The sequence below is a fragment of the Mus caroli genome, chromosome 2, assembly GCF_900094665.2.
Source record: "Mus caroli chromosome 2, CAROLI_EIJ_v1.1, whole genome shotgun sequence".
NCBI lineage: Eukaryota > Metazoa > Chordata > Mammalia > Rodentia > Muridae > Mus > Mus caroli.
Genome location: NC_034571.1, coordinates 33,484,779 through 33,503,962, shown reverse-complemented (window position 1 = coordinate 33,503,962; position 19,184 = coordinate 33,484,779). Strand labels below are relative to the sequence as shown.

General features: G+C 36.4%; 1 protein-coding gene across 5 annotated transcripts in view; it reads left to right on the top strand.

The window, feature by feature from the left end:
- Nucleotides 1-19,184, top strand: part of Strbp (spermatid perinuclear RNA binding protein) — a 122,844-nt gene that overhangs the window by 86,706 nt on the left and 16,954 nt on the right. For all 5 annotated transcript variants that reach the window (XR_003836003.1, XM_029474577.1, XM_029474579.1 and 2 more), the window contains exons 11-15: nt 10,592-10,684; nt 11,492-11,691; nt 13,767-13,925; nt 15,407-15,541; nt 17,720-17,860. Coding sequence is in view for 4 of the 5 variants with exons in the window: in XM_029474577.1 (XP_029330437.1) it covers nt 10,592-10,684; nt 11,492-11,691; nt 13,767-13,925; nt 15,407-15,541; nt 17,720-17,860 (728 nt within the window). In the remaining variant the exon portion in view is untranslated. The remainder of the gene's footprint in view (nt 1-10,591; nt 10,685-11,491; nt 11,692-13,766; nt 13,926-15,406; nt 15,542-17,719; nt 17,861-19,184) is intronic.

The window sequence follows — 19,184 nt, the reverse complement described above, 5'->3', positions numbered from 1 at the left end:
AATATATATACAGAACTCAAGAAGATGGACTCGAGAACATCAAATAACCCTATTAAAAATGGGGTATAGAGCTAAACAAAGAATTCTCAACTGAGGAATATGGAATGGCTGAGAAACACACTGAAAAAAATGTTCAACATCCTCAATCATCAGGGAAATGCAAATCAAAACAACCGTGAGATTCAACCTCACACCAGTCAGAATGGCTAAGATCAAAAACTCGAGTGACAGCAGATGCTGGTGAGGATGTGGAGATAGGAACACTCCTCCATTGTTGGTGGGATTGCAAGTTGGTACAAACCCCTCTGGAAATTAGTCTTGGCCGTTCCTCAGAAAATTGGACATAGTACTTCTGGAGGATCTGGCAATATGTCTCCTGGGCATATACCCAGAAGATGTTCCAACTTGTAATAAGGATACAAGCTCCACTATGTTCATAGCAGCCTTATTTATAATAGCCAGAAGCTGGGAAGAACCAGAGGTCCCTCAACAGAGGAATAGATACAGAAAATGTGGTACATTTATACAATGGAGTACTACTCATCAATTAAAAACAAAGAACTTGTGAAATCCTTAGGCAAGTGGATGGATCTGGAGGATATCATCCTGAATGAGGTAATGCAATCAAAAAAGAACACACATGATATGCACTCACTGATAAGTGGATATTAGACTAGAAACAGAATATACAAGATAAAATTTGCAATACATATGAAGCTCAAGACGAAGGAAGACCAAAAAGAGGAACACTCCTCCATTGAATGGGGGACAAAATGCCAATGGAAGGAGTTACAGAGAGAAAATCCGGAGCTGAGACGGAATGAAGGATCACCCAGAGACTGCTCCACCTGGTGATCTATCCCATATACAACCACTAAACCCAGACATTATTGCATATGCCCGCAAGATTTTGCTGACAGGACCCTGATATAGCTGTCTCTTGTGAGGCTATGCCAGTGCCTGGCAAATACAGAAGTGGATGCGCACAGTCATCTATTGGATGGAACACAGAGACCCCAAAGAAGGAGCTAGATAAAGTACTCAAGGAGCTAAAGGGGTATGCAACCCTATAGGAGGAACAACAATATGAACTTACCAGGACCCCCCAAAACTTGTGACTCTAGCTGCATATGTAGCAGAAGGTGGCCTAGTTAGCTATCAAAGGGAGGACAGGCCCTTCCTTGGTCTTGTGGAGATCATAGGCCACAGTACAGGGGAATGCCAGGACCAGAAAGCGGGAGTGGGTGGGTTGGGGAGCAGGGCAGGGGGAGGGTATAGGGGATTTTCAGGATAGCATTTGAAATGTAAATGAAGAACGTATCCAATTAAGAAAAAAGAAAGAATTCAAGAAGTTCAACTCCAGAGAAATAACCGTATTAAAACAGAATACAGAGCTAAACAAAGAATTCTCAATTGAGGAATGTTGAATGGTGGAGAAGCACTTAAAGATTGTTCAACATCCTTAGTCATCAGGGAAATGCAAATCAAAACATCTCTGAGATTCTACCTCATACCAGTTAGAATCAGTAAGATTAAAAACTCAGGTGACAGCAGATGGTGATGAGGATTTGGAGAAAGAGGAACACTTCTCCATTGCTAGTGGGATTGCAAGCTGGCACAACCATTATCTAAATCAGTCTGGAGGTTTCTCAGAAAATTGGACATAGTACTACCTGAGGACCCAGCTATACCACTCCTGGGCATATAGCCAGTGTTCCAACATATAACAAGCACATATGCTCCACTGTGGTCATTGCTCAGTATATTATAATGTCTTCCTTTTCCTTTGTAATTACAATTAAAATTATATGTATGAATGTTTGTTTTTGTGTGTGTTAATTTTGCATGTATGTTTGTTTATCATATGCTTGCCTTGTGTTATCCAGGGAAAGGCATTGGGTCCTTAGTACTGGAATTATTATGAGCCACCATGTTGGAAATGAATCCAGTTCCTTTGCAACAGTACCTAGTAGTCTTAACTTCTGAGCTGTCTCTCTATCCCTCATTTCTAAATTTGGGTCTTCTCTTCCTTATAGTCAATTTCGATAAAGGTTTGCCGGTCTCATTGTTTTTGTCCCCACCAGCATCTTTCAAGAACCACCTGTTCATATCATTGATTATTATTGATATTGGTTTTCTTTCCTCTTTTATTAATTTCAGGCCTGTATTGATTATTTCTTCCTTTCTATTCAGGCTATTTGTTCATGTTTTTCTTACAATTTCAAGTATATCATTTACTTACTAATATTTAATTTTTTCTAATTTCTTGATGTTAGGCACAGTGTTAAGGGCTTTCCTCTGAGGTCTGCCTGCAGTGTATCATACAATTTTGTTATGTTCATATGTTGTATTTCTATTTTTGTTCAATAAATATCCCCATCCACTCCCACTTTTCTCTGTGATGTCCTGGATGTCTCTGTACACCAGGTTGGCTTTGAACTTAAGAGATCTGCCTGCCTTTGCCTCCTGAGTTCTTGGATTTAAGATATGCACCACCATTGCATGGCTTAAATCCTGTTTTCTTCCCTTTTCTACTTTTTCCCTTTTCCCCTTTTTCTCTTCTTCCCCCTTCCCTTTTTTTAAAAAAAAACCCCAGACAGGGTTTCTCCATATAGCTCTGGCTACTCACTCTGTAAATCAGGCTGGCCTTGAACTCATAGAGATCTGCCTGCCTCTGCCTCCCAAGTTTTGGGATCAATGTTGCACAACCTATCACCATCCAGCATAGTTCCTTCTTGATTTCTCACCTGGTCCAATTTTCATTTAATACTGTCTTCTTGTTTCTATGAGTTTTTCTATTTTCTGCCATTTCTACTGCTGTTGAACATACCTTTGATACCTGATAGCATATAGGATATTCAGTTTTCCTGTATTGTTGAGACTTATATTGTATCCTAATATATGGTTAATTTTGGGAAAAGTTTCATGGACTGCTGAGAAAAAAGTGAATTTTTTAGTATTAGAATAGAATTTTCTGTTAGGTCCATATTATTTAGATGTCATTTAACTCCAGAGTTTATTAAGTTTGTGTATGGATAACCTATTGGTGAAAGTTAGCTATTGAAATCACACTTTCATTGTTAGGGTTAACCTGTGAGTTTTAGGATTTAGTTTCTTTTATGAAATTGGGTGCCCCTTGTTTGTTGTATAAATCTTAGTATCATAATATACTCTTGGTGAATTTTTCCTTTAATGAGTATAAATTACCGTTCCCATCTGTTCTGTCCATTTTGGTTAGATAAGCCCTTTTTCTTTGTTTTATTTGCTTTGTGAAGCATTTTTCTTTTTCTTTCAGTTATGACTGATCATTTTTCTGGGCTGACATCTGTGGTCATTCAGAATGGGTAGAACATCAGACCAGGTCTTTCTTGCTGTTAAATTCTCTGTTGTAAAATTGGTTAAGAGCTCTGGCTGCTCTTCCAGAGAGCCTTGGTTCAATTCCCAGCACCCAGATGGCAGGACATAACTGTTTGTGCAGTTTCAAGGGATCTTACACCCTTACACCAATGCACATAAAATCAAATCAATTGTCTTAGGTAAAACCAGTTGTTACTATGATAGGCCTGCCTTTATATGTGACTTGGTCTCAATATCTTTCCTTTGTTCTGTGTATTTATTGTTTTTATCATTGTGTGTTATGGGGTGATCTGTGTGCTTGCCATCCCCACCCTTGACTCCTTCATGCCTATTTGGTTTTCTGTATGCTTCTTATACCTTGATACCATCTCTTTCCTTAGGTTTGGGAAATGTCCTTTTACTATGTTTCGAAAATATTTTTATGCCTTTGACCTGGGTATCTTTTTTTATTTTATACTTTGGATTCATAGGTTTGGTCTTTTCATAGTATCCCACATTTCTTGGATAATTTGTTCTTTGGTTTTTTAGACTTAACTTTTTTTTTTTTTTCCAGCTGAGTGATTCATTCATTCTACCTCATCTTTGAGATATGTTATTTTCCCCTTTCAATATGATTCAGTATGTTGGTGAGCTTTTATCCTAAAGTTTTTCACTGAATTTTTCATAATTTTATTTGTTTGGCTTTTCTTCAGAGAGTATACATCAAATTGTATTTTCATATTTGTTTTCATTCAACTCTGTTTTTTTTTTTTAATTTTATTTAGACATGTATTTATTCATATCATCTTTGAGCTCCTTGAATATATTTATAATGCCATTTTAAAGTCCTTATTGTGCATCAGCACAATTGCTTTTCACAGGGAATATTATGATGAGGTGTTAATTTCAAGACAGGGCATACTCTCTTCGTTGTTCTTGTTTATACTCTTAGTTGTTCCTGTTTGTGGTTTTGTGATGATATCTAGACAGCTTGACTTAGGCTTTTTGAGGTGTTTAGAATACCTGGTCTTGTCTTTGTTGAATAGGTGTTTAGATCTTTGCTGTTTATTCTAACTTGACAGGTTGTGGATCCACTGAGTAATACCTGAATTTCAGAATTGGGGCCACTCATTCTGTGTGGGGTAGTGGATAGGTAGGCAGGAACTGGCTCTGTGTGCACTTAGATGGGGTTGTGGGTTGAGCGTCACACTGTCCTGAGGCCCAGTAGCAGGTGGGTAGTTGTCAGTTAGGAAGGTCAATAGATTAGCTCCAGGAGTTCCTATCTAGAGTTCTGGTTTAGATTCTGGGTTTGGACATCATGTGGTTCTAGGCTCGCTCAGTGACTGGGGTGGGTAGTTTCAGGGAGAGGATTATATAATTTTTAATTTCTGTGTTCACTCATAGTGTTTTTCTTTCATATTACAGTTCCCTGCCATAGACTTTATTTTTCCTGCATTTTAGCCCCTCTCTGTAGAGACTGTGTGGGCTCATTTTCAGCAGTGATAGTCCCTCAGTTCTCTTCATGGTCTTACTTATGTCTTTACTCTGTGTTCTCTGGCTTATCATTATAATCCCTCCCTGCAATACAGCTTCTATTTCTTGATCCTTCTTACTGGATCTGTAGTTGAAATCTATTTTCTATCTTAGCACATTGCTAAACATGATTGCAGAAAAACCACATGGGGACTATTTTGAGAGTTGTCTCAACGTCTCATTTCATAGCTCCTCAGTTACCTCCTCCTCTTATTGGTTGACCTTTCTTGCTTCTCTCTTTATTGAGCAATAGTGTGTATAGTAACTTGTACATATTCTCACCATTCTGTCTACTATCTTATCTATGTAGCATCTTTATTTGATGATACGACTTTGGGCTTGTGTAGTATGTTGTATTTTCTTTCTCTATAAATAGATATTTTAGCAGTTATCTCTTTTTTTGCAACATGAGTTATATTCACTCTGTTATTTTCATAAACCAAAGTAAATTCCCTCTTAATTTCTACCCCTCACAAAGTCCCATTTCTCAGATCTTGAAAAACACCACTTTTGGCAAACAACAGCCTCGTATTTTAGCTCTTCTTTTTTGAACTTTTTCTTGTGATTTGAGCTTGTTCTATTAAGCTTTCTTCCTTATCACTACTCAAGTATTGCCTGTAACCTTTCCCTTACCACATTCAATGATTTGTTTAGAGCCCTATCCTGCTGCAACTTTGACACAGTGAGTACTTTAAAAAATAGTATGTATATGGCTGTTTTGCCTGCATTTATGTCTGTGTATCACATGCCTTCCAGGTGTCTGCTGAGACCAGAAGGCAGGCATCACATCCCCTGGATCAGGAGTTAATAGTTTGTTGTTATGTGGATGCTGAGAATTGAACTCAGGTCTTTAGTAAGAGCACCCTATGCTCTTAACTATAGAGTCATCTCTTTAGCCCTCCAAAGAATTATTTTAAAAAGTTATTTATATAATCACTGCCATAATTAAGAAATACAATGTTGTCTGTTCCTCAGGTGCCGTCCTATTATGTGCTTGCCATGTGAATTATAGGTTCTGATTTTTGGACAGTATTTTCCTAGATTCTCTAGCTGTACTACCTAAATGTGCTTTCTTCAGTAATTTAATTTGCCTTATACTTTCTAGAAATTGAGCTGTACCAGCTTAATCTTTTGTTGACTTAATCTTTTTGTCTACTATTGTTTGAAATTATTCTAAGTGTATTAGTTTTTCATCTTAATAGCTCTGTAGTATCTTTTATGAATACGTCATGATTTATTTGTCTGAGTTTTGAACAATATTTATGTTATTTAGTACTTTTCAGCCACCCATAGAATGGTTATGACTACTTTCATGTATGGCTTCTGAGATGTCTTCAAAATGTTATAGGTGTATCAAATGACCTAGAAGTTTGTCCAATATACCAGTTTACCCATCCTTCAACAGAGTATGATATTTATGTTGCCCTCTGTTCTCATTATTTGTTACTGGATCCAGCTTTTGTGACATGAAATGCTACTTTTCATTTGAGTTTCACACTATCATTTTCTCTTGACTCTTCTGACCCCAGTGCCAGTTTCTCATTATCTGATCTTCTTTGACTTTCTGAATTCTAAATAATAAAAATGTCTCAGCAGTCAATCTTCAGCCTTTTGTCTTTATTTACAATGATTCATTTAGTCTTCAGTCTCAAAATTCCTTTATACCAAAAATGGCCCTAAATTTGTACTTCCATCTGATTACTAGCTGTCCAATCCACAGTTCCTTTTCATCACCATCACATAAATTCCTAGCTTAATAAAAGCTCACACTTAACATATTTAAAATCTAAATTTAAAATATTATTAATTTTTATTTTATGTGCATGAGTGTTTTGCTGCATGTATGTCTGTGGACCATGTATGTTCTTGATAACTGAAGGAGGTTTAAAAGGGGCATCAGATCCCTTGGAACTGGAGTCACAGATGGTTCTGAGTCACCCATATAGGTGCTGGGAATAGAACCTAGGCCCTCTGGAAAAGCAGCCAGTGTTCTTAATTGCTAAGCCATCACTCCAGTCCCTAAAATCTACACTCTTATCTGTGACTGTTCTTTTTTTCCCCAGGCACATGACATTTCCCATCTTCTGAGTTTGGCCAAAATTCTTTGAGGCAGTCTTGAGTTCTCTTATTGATTACTGAGAACACTTCTTACAGGTCTTTATTATACCCACTACTTTTATAGGTGGTTAGGGTCTGGGCCAAATGTTTAAGAGGTTCTCAATCTCTTATTCATTGAAGGTAAGAGTTTACACAGACTAGCAAAAGAAGCAAGATAACTTAATTTAGAGCAAAGCAGGATTGCTGATCAGACCTGATATATGAGTGAGTGTATTTAAGGACCCCAGTTACTGATTTTAATCATATATACATCCACTTATGCATAACATAAATGGTAATGCAGTGATTTCCCCCAAAAGTTTACTAGAAGACACAATTTTACCTTACTTTGCACCCAAATCAGGTCAGGCTGATTCTGCTTTTCTTTTCTTCATATTTGCATAGTCAGTTACACTCGTTGGGAATACACTTGAGGAGAAATGTCTTTGTCTGATTGCTACTGGGGGTGAAATTTAAACTATTGTTCAGAGATGGGAGTACATGTTGACCAGTGCAGTTTGGGAATTAAAGGCATTCTGAGATTTCTAAGTTCATTGTTTCAAGATGGATTTATACACATTGTATGTGCAGTATGTGCAGGTAAAGAAATTAGGCTTCCAAATACATCATTAAAAGGTGTGTGTGAGTGCATGAGTGCATGTATGTGTATGCATAAACAAAGCCAAATGGGGCCCTTGGTACTGAAACTGTCACCTGTTTGTGCCTGCATCACTGTGATATGACATGTTGTAATTAATCTTCACCACTGTGCTTAAGCTCTTTGAGGACACAGGGGTATGTTTGTCTCTGTTACATGTTAAATACTTGAAATTGCCTGCATACAGTAAATGCTGAAAATGCTTCTTATTGAATAAATGCGTTCATGAGTTTATATTGGGAATGATAGAGGTATTGGCTTTTGAGTGCTTGTGAGGATTAAGTTATTGCATGTAAATGATTTAAGGGGATGGCATCAGACCTATGTTGGTGAGCACTTATATTTTATGAAAAATATTTTGCTTTAGAAGTGGTTTCATTACTAGATTAGGAAGGTTAAAATGTCTTGCTAAAGCGGGCGTGGTGGCGCACACCTTTAGTCCCAGCACTCGGGAGGCAGAGACGGGTGGATTTCTGAGTTCGAGGCCAGCCTGGTCTACAAAGTGAGTTCCAGGACAGCCAGAGCTATACAGCGAAACCCTGTCTCGAAAAACCAAAAAAAAAAAAAAAAAAAAGTTGCTAAATGTAAGCCTGTTTTTCCTGATTACTGTGATCATGAGCTCTTTCCCAGTGACAGGTTGATAAGATGAAGCCACAGTGTTCTTTCCATGGAGCTGGAATACTTAAATCCATGTATTCAACCAGGTTAGAATTTTTAGTCAGTTAAAGAACTGCTTTTAATATAGGTAATGAGTAAGGGAAAGAATGAATAAACGTAGTTCCTTTTTTAGAGCTCCAGAAAACTGACATACTTACAGTTGTATGCAGATGAGACAGTAACGCTAAGCAAACATTGTTTTTTTTTGTTGGTGAACATCAAGATTGAGCTGATTGTAAAATAATTGACTCAAACAACTGCTGAACTCAGTGATTATGCCAAGGGACAATAAATCTTGATAATGAAAAAATAGAGAATTTCACTGTTACATATTTTTTTCGTGAAGTAACTTATTTTTAAATTGAAGACAGAATTCATTAATGTTCTTAGGCAGGCTGATCACCTTTTCTCTCTCTCTTTGAAACTTGGGCAACAAAGCTCTTTTTTTTCCTCAATTTTTTTATTAGATATTTTCTTCATTTACATTTCAAATGCTATCCTGAAAGTCCCCTATACCCTCCCCCCGCCCTGCTCCCCTACCCACCCACTCCCACTTTCTGGCCCTTTTGTTTCCCTGTACTGGGGCATATAAAGTTTGCAAGACCAAGGGGCTTCTCTTCCCCATGATGGCCGACTAGGGCATCTTCTGCTACATATGCAGCTAGAGACACCAGCTCTGGGGGTACTGGTTAGTTCATATTGTTGTTCCACCTATAGGGTTGCAGACCCCTTGGGTACTTTCTCTAGCTCCTCCATTGGGGGCCCTGTGATCCATCCAATAGATGACTGTGAGCATCCACTTCTCTATTTGCCAGGCACTGGCATAGTCTTACCAGAGACAGCTATATCAGGGTCCTTTCAGCAAAATCTTGCTGGCATATGCAATAATGTCTGTGTTTGATGGCTGGTTGTGGGATGGATTCCCGGGTGGGGCAGTCTCTGAGCAACAAAGCTCTTATTTTCATCTGGGAGGATTATTAAGTGGTTGCTTCACCCAACTAATATCAATCAGTTTCTTCTTCTTATGTTGTTCCTAAGTGTTCCTAAGTGAAAATAGAAGGTTATTTATAAAATAGAAGAGAAATAAGAAATACCTTTTATCTGCAAAATGCAGTTAAGGACACATAAAATGTTTATTCACAATGTTCTTCTGGTAAAGTAAGAAGTTGATAATGGGAGAAAAGCCTCATAGAAAACTGCATAAAATCTTGCAGAAGAGTTATAATTGCAAAAGTACATATAATTTGATGATCAGACTTATAAAAAAGCACAAGATTTTAATATGTTTACTATTGCTATAAGCAATTTAGAAATAATTAAAAGGATAGATGAATTCTTCTAACAGTAACTACTTATAATCATCTGATACATAGATGACAGACTTTATGTTCATGTTTATAACAGATGTGAATACATGCCATTCTAGTCTGCTTGGTCTCAGTACTAAAGGACCTAAGACTGGGTAATTTATAAATGATAAAGAGTTACTACTAAACAGTTATGCAAGCTGGAAGTCTAAGCTTAAGACTGAGCCCAGGGGGGTTGATGTCTGGCTACCTGGTTATATGTTTTGTTTTTTTTTTTCCACACTATGTAGACCAGGCTGGCCTACATACATACAAGAGATCTGCTTGTCTTTGCCTCTTGAGTGTCAAGATTAAAGGTTTTCACCATCACTGCCCAGTCTTCCTCCCCCAAGCCCCCTTTCCCTTTCTCCCTCTTGGTCTGGCCCTGCTCACTGAGGCCCACAGGTTCTTCTTTTTTTGGTTTCTCATTAAAAGTGGTTGTGAGCCACCATGTGGTTGCTGGGATTTGAATTCATGACCTCTGGAAGAGCAATCTGTGCTCTTAACCACTGAGCCATCTCACCAGCCCCTGCCCAGTCTTAGTACTAGTTTATTTCTTACAAATGGTACCTATTGTATGTCTTCACATTGGGGAAGAGGCAGTCTGTTTCAGGCATCTTTTACAAGCTCACTAATGTTTATTATGGTTTTGTCTCTTGCATAAACTCCCTCTCAACCATCATTGCATAGGGAATTAATATTCTGCATACAAGTTTTAGTATAGCATATTCATATTATAGCATAGTCATAAATGTGGGCATACCTGAATAAATATTGAATAGGTATTTGCGAAAATGTTAATAAATAATTTCAAAAGAACATTGCACACTCTGGATTATAAATACGGCTGTAATTGCACACTTAGAAAACTTGTGTGATCTTTTTGTGAATTTTGAGATTTTTTTCCACTCAAACATTAAATAAGGATCATAGTTATAACTGAAGCTCTTGTAATTGTTTGTAGGTGCTGGGTCTTCAGCTCTAAAGAGGCCATTTGAAGATGGATTAGGGGATGATAAAGATCCCAACAAGAAGATGAAACGAAACTTAAGGAAAAGTTTGTAAATCTTTATTCTTATGGTGGGAAGTAGAGAAGGTTTATAGCTTCAGAAAAAATAAGAAAGGAAGAATTGCATTGTCTTTGAATTTTAAGAATAGACCTTAGTTGACAAAATTGGTAATTGAAGAACTTTGAGCTTCTAAATTTCATTGCTTAAGACATCAATGCTGACAAATAGAAATTAATGTGACAGGCTGGAGAGATGGCTCAGCAGTTAAGGGCACTGACTGCTTTTCCAGAGGTCCAGAGTTTGATTCCCGGCAATCACATGGTGGCTCACAACCATCTGTAATGAGATCTGATGCTTTTTTATGGTGTGTCCAAAGATAGCTACAATGTACTTATATATAATAAATCTTTGAAAAAAAAAAAAAAAAGAAATCAATTTAACTTTTTTTTTTTTTACCAACCTGTTATAATGTATAAGAAATTTAAAGATGACTTTTGGATTGAATTTGTAATTGTTTTCTCATTTACACGTGAGAAATGTAAAAACATTCTTTAGATTTCTTTATGTCTGAATATTTTACCTGTGTGTATGTATTTGTACCATGTGCATGCCTAGTACATTCAGAGATCAGAAGAAGGCCTCAGGTACTCTAGCAATGGAGTTACAGATGTGATAAGTCTCTGCGGATGCTGGGGACTAAACTCAGATCTTCTGCAAGAGTAGTAAGTGGATCCATCTTTCTAGATGGATCACATGGGTAATTTATAGTGGTTAATAGAATCTACAAATGTATAGTTTGAAGCAAAATGGCTTTCTAGTTTAATTTTTAATCTTAATTTTTCTTTCTTTCATAGTTCTAGATAGTAAAGCAATAGACCTTATGAATGCACTAATGAGATTAAATCAGATCAGGCCCGGGCTTCAGTATAAGCTTTTGTCACAATCTGGCCCGGTCCATGCCCCAGTCTTCACAATGTCTGTAGATGTGGATGGCACAACTTATGAAGCCTCAGGACCATCCAAGAAAACAGCAAAGCTTCATGTGGCAGTGAAGGTAGAGTATTCTTTTACTGACTAGTACTTCCTTTGTTTAGTTCTTATAAAATGCTTACTTGTGTCTTTAAAACTTTAATAAGGACAGTAACATAGAAACCTTTTTCACCTATGGATCATATTTGTTGTTGTAACATAATATGCAGCCTAGAAAATAGAAAAAAAAAACCAAATATGTCATTATTATATTTCCAAGGCAAAGATATTTTACATGATACATTGTTCGTGGTGATGCTCTGTTCTTTTCTTTTCTTTAAATAAAGATTTATTTATTATTATGTCTAAGTACACTGTAACAGTCTTCAGATGCACCAGAAGAGGGCATCAGATCTCATTACAGATAGTTGTGAGCCATCATGTGGTTGCTGGGATTTGAACTCAGGACCTTCGGAAGAGCAGTTAGTGCTCTTAACCGCTGAGCCAACTCTCCAGCCCATGCTCTGTTCTTTTTTTTTTTTTTTTTTTTTAAATATTATTTATTTATTATTTATGCAAGTTCACTGTAGCTGTTTTCAGACACACACCAGAGGAGGGCATCAGATCCCATTACAGATGGTTGTGAGCCACCATGTGGTTGCTGGGATTTAAACTCAGGACCTTTGGAAGAGCAGTCAGTGCTCTTAACCACTGAGCCATCTCTCCAGCCCCCATGCTCTGTTCTTGAGAATATTTTTTAATAGGGAATGATTTTGAGGATATTGTCTGAGTACTTTTAAAACTTAAAGATGCTAAAAGGAATTACTGGCCTTAATGCCAAATAAACACAAGGAATTTATGTATGATGAGAATACTAAGTTCTCCATATATGAACCAGATGAGTTAATTTCAAATTTGCTTTGTACAGAGTTCAATTTAAGCACCCTTTTTTGTTTGGAGTATTACTGTTATATCTATACAGATAAAATATTATATACAGATGCCATTTTCTACAAAGGTTTTTTTTTTTTTTTAATTTGGCCACTGTAACAGCTTTTTGAGTTACTTGTTAAGTATAGTTGGTATAATGGATAAGTAGGACATTGCTTATATACTCACCAACTAAAAGCTGATCTTTTAGACCCTAACCCTCTATCTGTGGATATACTGCTTTATTTAAAGACTGAGAGAATAACTCAGTTGCGAGCATGGCAAGGCCCTGAAATAAAGTAGAAAGGCTTTAATAACTCACAAAGTATTATTAACCTACTTTGAAAGAGATTTAAAAACATACTAGTGAGTGTAATTATTTCTTGACGGATACAGTATCCACTTTCCCTTTTTGTTTGTTTTTGGATTTTGGAGACAAGGTTTCTCTGTAGCTTTGAAACTAGCTCTGTAGACTAGGCTGGCCTTTTTTTTTTTTTTTTTTTTTTTAAAATTATAAAAGCAGTGCAATCTAGAAAGAGAGCTCAAAAATGATTGTGCCTTGCACATCCATACTTGCATACAAGCACAGATAGGCAGTATGTGAAAGCTTTGTTTCAGAAAACTGAGAAACCCTAGAACCAAAAAGCTATGAAGTCTTCAGAGATGGATAAAAACACAGCTGTAAACTGATTTGAAGGTAAAACACAAAACAAAATCAGCCAAATACAACAAAAAAGCAATAACAAAAAAACCTTTCAGTTCTATTCTTTGCCTAATTTTTCTTCATGGTTGTGTCATAGATTTTAGAGATCAGCTGATCTAATCTTCATCTTTTCCAGTTGGAGAAATTGAAGACCAGAGGCGAGTGATAGTATTAGGCTTTCAAGTCTTCTTTTCTTTCTAGTTTAATTTTTTTTTTTAGGTGCTATTTTTCGTTGGATAAGCTTGACTGTGCTGTACATTCTCTTTCATTCACCTCCAGATTAAATAAAGTAGCAGCACCTTTAGGCTTGTATTTACGTCTTTAGGCTAGGTACTCTGAGTATGTGTTTACATTTTCATATAGTGCTACCTTGAAGTGTGGACTGGACTAAACCAAGCTTTTACAGTTGTAGCACCATTCTTGTTCTTCACAGGGGTTTTAGTAAATTGTTACAGATTCTCAGAATTTCAGCTATCCTTTTTTATATTTGGTAACTCAATAAAAATGTTTTAATGGAATTTGTACAGGTTTTACAGGCAATGGGATACCCAACCGGTTTTGATGCAGATATTGAATGTATCAGTTCCGATGAAAAATCAGATAATGAAAGCAAAAATGATACAGTTTCTTCAAACTCAAGCAATAATACTGGAAATTCTACAACTGAGACCTCCAGTACCTTAGAGGTATACTTGTATCTTTTTCTTCTTTAGAATAAAGTAGTGTGAGTGCTATGGAAAACCTTAGAGGTGTGGAAAAAATAAGCTCTTTCATATAGAGGCGTATATTACTAATTTTCTGCCTTATTTCTTTGGATGGTGCTTGGTATCAAACCCTAGATCTTGTGCACATTAGGCAAATACTCCACCACTGAGTTACAATTGGAACTCTGATTACTTTTTTGTTTTGTTTTGCTTTGTTTTGTTATTGAGATTGAGCTTCTAGTATTTCAGGCTGGCCTCCTCCAATTCCCTGTGGAGCGGAGGTTGACATTGAACTAGTAACCCTCCTGCTTCCACCTTCCAAATGCTGGGATTATGGGAGCATTGCCACATTTGGATGTTTGACTTTAATTGTGCCTGATTTATTTCTGAATATATTTATAAAGGCAATTATTTTCATGTAGCTTTACATCTTGATCTTCTTTTACTGAATTCCTGAAAAGAATCTGTCAACATACCTATGCAAAAATACATACACTTTAATTTAGAACACATACTGGCCATGGAAATACTTCTAAAATGTCATAATGATATGTATCAAGACTAACACTATTAACCTTAGGATAAAAACTTAAAATACATCTAGTAGAGGAAACAGATTTTTTGAGGTGTCTGCCAAGCTGTGGTACATAAGGTGCACAAGTTCACCATTTAATGTGTGAATAGACTGCCCACTGTGTATTTCAGAATAAGAGTTAGTCCTGGATTGTGTGGACTAGTGATTCCAGATAATAGAATGGGATAAACCTAAGTTTTGGGAGGAGCCTGTGTTGACTGCATCCTCTTCAAAGAATTAGCTTTGGAATAATAGCAAGAACTCACATATTTTTGAAGAAATGTTCTTTTGGGGGGTAAGAAACACATACACATAGCAGACATACAAAGGTTTCACCTTAGCATTCTCAAACAGAAATTGATCTCTTGCATTTCTACAGCAGGCACCTACCTCCTCTGTAACACATAGACCAGGGAATGTATGCCTTTATTGTTATTTCTTCAAAATCTGCAGTTTATATCCTGTATTTTTACATTAGGTGTCTTCAGATTGTTTAGAGGGACCAAAAGGCTTATAGAGACATTGCTTCCCACATGCAAAATGGAGAGTTGTTTCTTGCATACCTAAAAATAAACAATAATAAACCTTCGAGGCATCAAGCAAATTGCTGTTATTGTCTTTGGTTTGTTCCCTGCAGTGTCAGGACATGAACAATTATAGCTCAAACCTTAGAGGTTGAATGGGACAGTTCTCCTTCAAAGGCAGACTGTTCAGGTTACTACAATATTTACACCTTACAGAGTTTTCCCCACCTATGATTAATGTCTTGCTATCAGGTGATTCATTTTTGTTCTTAAATGTTTTAAAGTAGAATTAATGAGTTTACTTTTTAACACAATTATGTTAAAAAGAAATTCAGTGTTCAGCCTCTCTTCCCTGTCCCTTTTAGGTAAGAACTCAGGGTCCTATCCTCACAGCAAGTGGCAAAAATCCTGTGATGGAGCTCAATGAAAAAAGAAGAGGTCTCAAATATGAGCTCATCTCAGAAACTGGTGGAAGCCATGACAAGCGCTTTGTAATGGAGGTGTGTACCTAGATATATGCCCACTTTACTTTGTATTTTCTTGAAGTTTATTTTTAATTATTTATTTTATTTTATTTTTATTAAACTAATAAAATCTATTTTAACATATACAGCTCAGTATTGACATTTTTTAAGTTATCAAAATAGTTTATAATAGTTATGCCTCTTAAACATACATGATATTTTCTGAAGCTAAAAGTAATATGGACTCAACCAGTTTTTAAAATCTATTTGGAATATAAAACATGATAGAAGTAGAAAAAAATCTCTTATGAAGTCCTCTATGAAAGGAAATTGTGACAAGTTCCTGATTAAGCAGAAACTGTTCTATCTTCAAGGAAGAATACTCAGCCTAACTGTGTATTCATAGAATGAATTGGGTAGTGTTCCTTCTGTTTCTATTTTGTGAAATAGTTTGAAGAGTATTGGTATTAGGTCTTTTTTTTGAAGGTCTGAGAGACTTCTGCACTAAACCCATCTGGTCCTGGGCTTTTTTTGTTTGGGAGACTTGTAATGACTGCTTCTCTTTCTTTAGGGGTTATGGGACTGTTTAGGTGGTTTATCTGATCCTCATTAAACTTTGGGACCTGGTGGTATCTATATAGAAAATTGTCCATTTCATCCAGAATTTCCAGTTTTGTTGTGTATAGGCTTTTGTGGTAGGATCTGATGACTTTTTGAATTTCCTCAGTTTCTGTTGTTATATCTCCCTTTTAATTTCTGATTTTGTTAATTTGGATATTGTCTCTGTGCCCTCTGGTTATTCTGGCTAAGGGTTTATCTATCTTGTTGAATTTCTCAAAAAACCAGCTCCTAGTTTTGATTCTTTGTATAGTTCTTTTTGTTTCTATTTGCTTGGTTTCAGCCCTGCGTTTGATTATTTTCTGCTTTCTACTCCTCTAGATGTGTATTTGCCTCTTTTTGTTCTAGAGCTTTCAGGTGTGCTATTAAGTTGCTAGTGTATGCTCTCTCCGGTTTCTTTTTGGAGGCACTCAGAGCTGATTTTTCCTCTTAGCACTGCTTTCACTGTGTCCCATAAGTTTGGGTATTGTTGTACCTTAATTTTCATTAAATTCTAGAAAGTCTTTAATTTCTTTATTTCTTCTTTTACCAAGTTATCATTGAGTAGAGCGTTGCTCAGCTTCCATGTATATGTGGGATTTCTGTTGTTTTTGTTGCTATTGAAGACCACCCTTAATCTGTAGTGATCTGATAGGAGGTATGGGATAATTTCAATCTTCTTATATCTGTTGAGGTCTGTTTTGTGATTGATATGGTCAGTTTTGGAGAAGGCACCATGAGGTGCTGAGAAGAAGGTATATTCTTTTGATTTAGGATGAAATGTTCTACAGATACCTGTTATATCTGTTTGGTCGATAACTTTTTTTAGTTTCGCTGTGTCTCTGTTTAGTTTCTGTTTCCATGACCCGCCTATTAATGAGAATGTGGTGTTGAAATCTCCCACTATTATTGTGTGAGGTGCAGTGTGTGCTTTGAACTTTAGTAAAAGTTTCCTTTATGAATGTGGGTGCCCTTGCCTTTGAAACATAGATGTTCAGAATTGAGAGTTCTTCTTGATAGATTTTTTTTTTTCCCTTTGATGAGTGTGAAGTGTCCTTCCTTTCCTTTTTGATAACTTTTGGTTGGAAGTTGCTTTTATTCGATATTAGAATGGCTACTCCAGCTTGTTTCTTGAGACCATTTGCTTGGAAAATTGTTTTCCAGCCCTTTACTCTGAGGTAGTGTCTGTCTTTGTCACTGAGGTGCATTTCCTGTATGCGGGAAAATGCTGGGTCCTGTTACGAATTCAGTCTGTTAGCCTATGCCTTTTTATTGGGGAATTGAGTCCATGGATATTAAGAAATACTAAGGAATAGTAATTGTTGCTTCTTGTTATTTTTGATGTTATTTTTGTCTGTGTGGCTATCTCTTTTGAATTTGTTGAAAGGTTATTTACTTGCTTTTTCTAGGGTTTAGTAAAAAGCATTTTATACTTCCATTAGCTTTCATTATTTTAAGAACACTATTTTTCTTAAAATATTTTCTTCCTTATGATTTTTTAAGCTTTTCATTGTTCAGATTTGTTTATTTTACTTTATGTTTTGCCTGCATGCATGTATGTGTGTATAGATATATGTGTATTTAGATATAACTCTAAAGTGCTGTTTTTAATTTCAGGTAGAAGTAGATGGACAGAAATTCAGAGGTGCAGGTCCAAACAAGAAAGTGGCCAAGGCAAGTGCAGCACTAGCTGCCCTGGAGAAGCTGTTTTCTGGACCCAATGCGGCAAATAATAAGAAAAAGAAGATCATTCCTCAGGTTTGAATTAAGCAACCTTTGTAATAATCTAAAATTTCCCATTTATTTCCTCTTTTACTGTCTTATTAAATTTTATTTTTTTTAAACCCAGCAGTTGGGATGTTAGGTAGATAGATTCCTGTGAGTTCTAAGCTAGTCTAGTCTAGTCTAGTCTACATATCAAGTTCCAACCAACCAATATTTATTTTTGTCTTTCTGAATGTATGTCATATTGTGTGGGTGCCTACAGATCCCAGAATACGGTGTGGGATCTCTTGAAGCTGGAGTTGCAGGTGTTAGAGGCAGCTGTGAGCAACCGGAAGTAGATAGTGAGAACAAAAGTCAGCAGTAAGCTGAGCCATTTCCATACCCCCATCATGTTTTTAGTTGATATATATGGTAATGGGTTTCATTATGACATTTCTATACATATTTTTCATTTTACTTTGTTTTTTCCCAACCCATTGCTCTGTTCCAATCCTCTTCCCCACTGCTAGTACCTTTCCTTCTTCCAAATCGTCCTATTTTGGGTAGCATACTGATCTCTGGTTCTCTCCATTTTTCTGGAAATAACATAATTTCGTTTTTTTTTTTACAGCTAAATATAATACCCCTGTGTATGTATGTATATGTGTGTATTTGTATACACATACCCATACACCCATCATATTTTCTTTATCCATTTGTCTGTTGATGGACTTCTATGCTGATTCTGTATCCTGACTATTGTAGATACTACAGCAATAGATAGAGATGTATAAGTATCTTTTTAGTTTCCATACTTAGAATTTAGAATCCTTTGGGTGTATACTTATATGTATGGTATAGCTGTGCTACATATTGTAGTTTTATTTTTAGTATCTTGCAGAACCTCTATATGATTTCCATAGTAGCTACCAAATTTATGCTACTACTAGCAGTGAATAAATATTCTTTAAAAAATATTTATTTTATGTGTATGGGTATCTTACCTATATGCGTATATATGTGCACAATGTATATACCTGGTACTGTGGATCCCCTGGAATTTAGTTATAGGCAATTGTGAATCGCCATGAAGATCCTGGAAATGACTCTGGATCCTCTAGGGGACTAGCCAATGCTCCCAATTGCTGAGCTGTTTCTTCAGGTCCTATGAATAATGCTTCTTAGTCTATATTGTTGCTAGAATTTGTTGTTTCTGTGTATGTTGTTAGGGTGGTGGAGTAGTCCTGATGGGATAAATCTGAGGACGTTGGGCATGCTCGGAAGGTGCTCTAGTACTTACCCACATTTCTAGCCCTGTTTTCTTGACAGTAGTTTTTCTGATTTGGGTGAGATGAAACCTCAGTGTCGTTATTGTTAT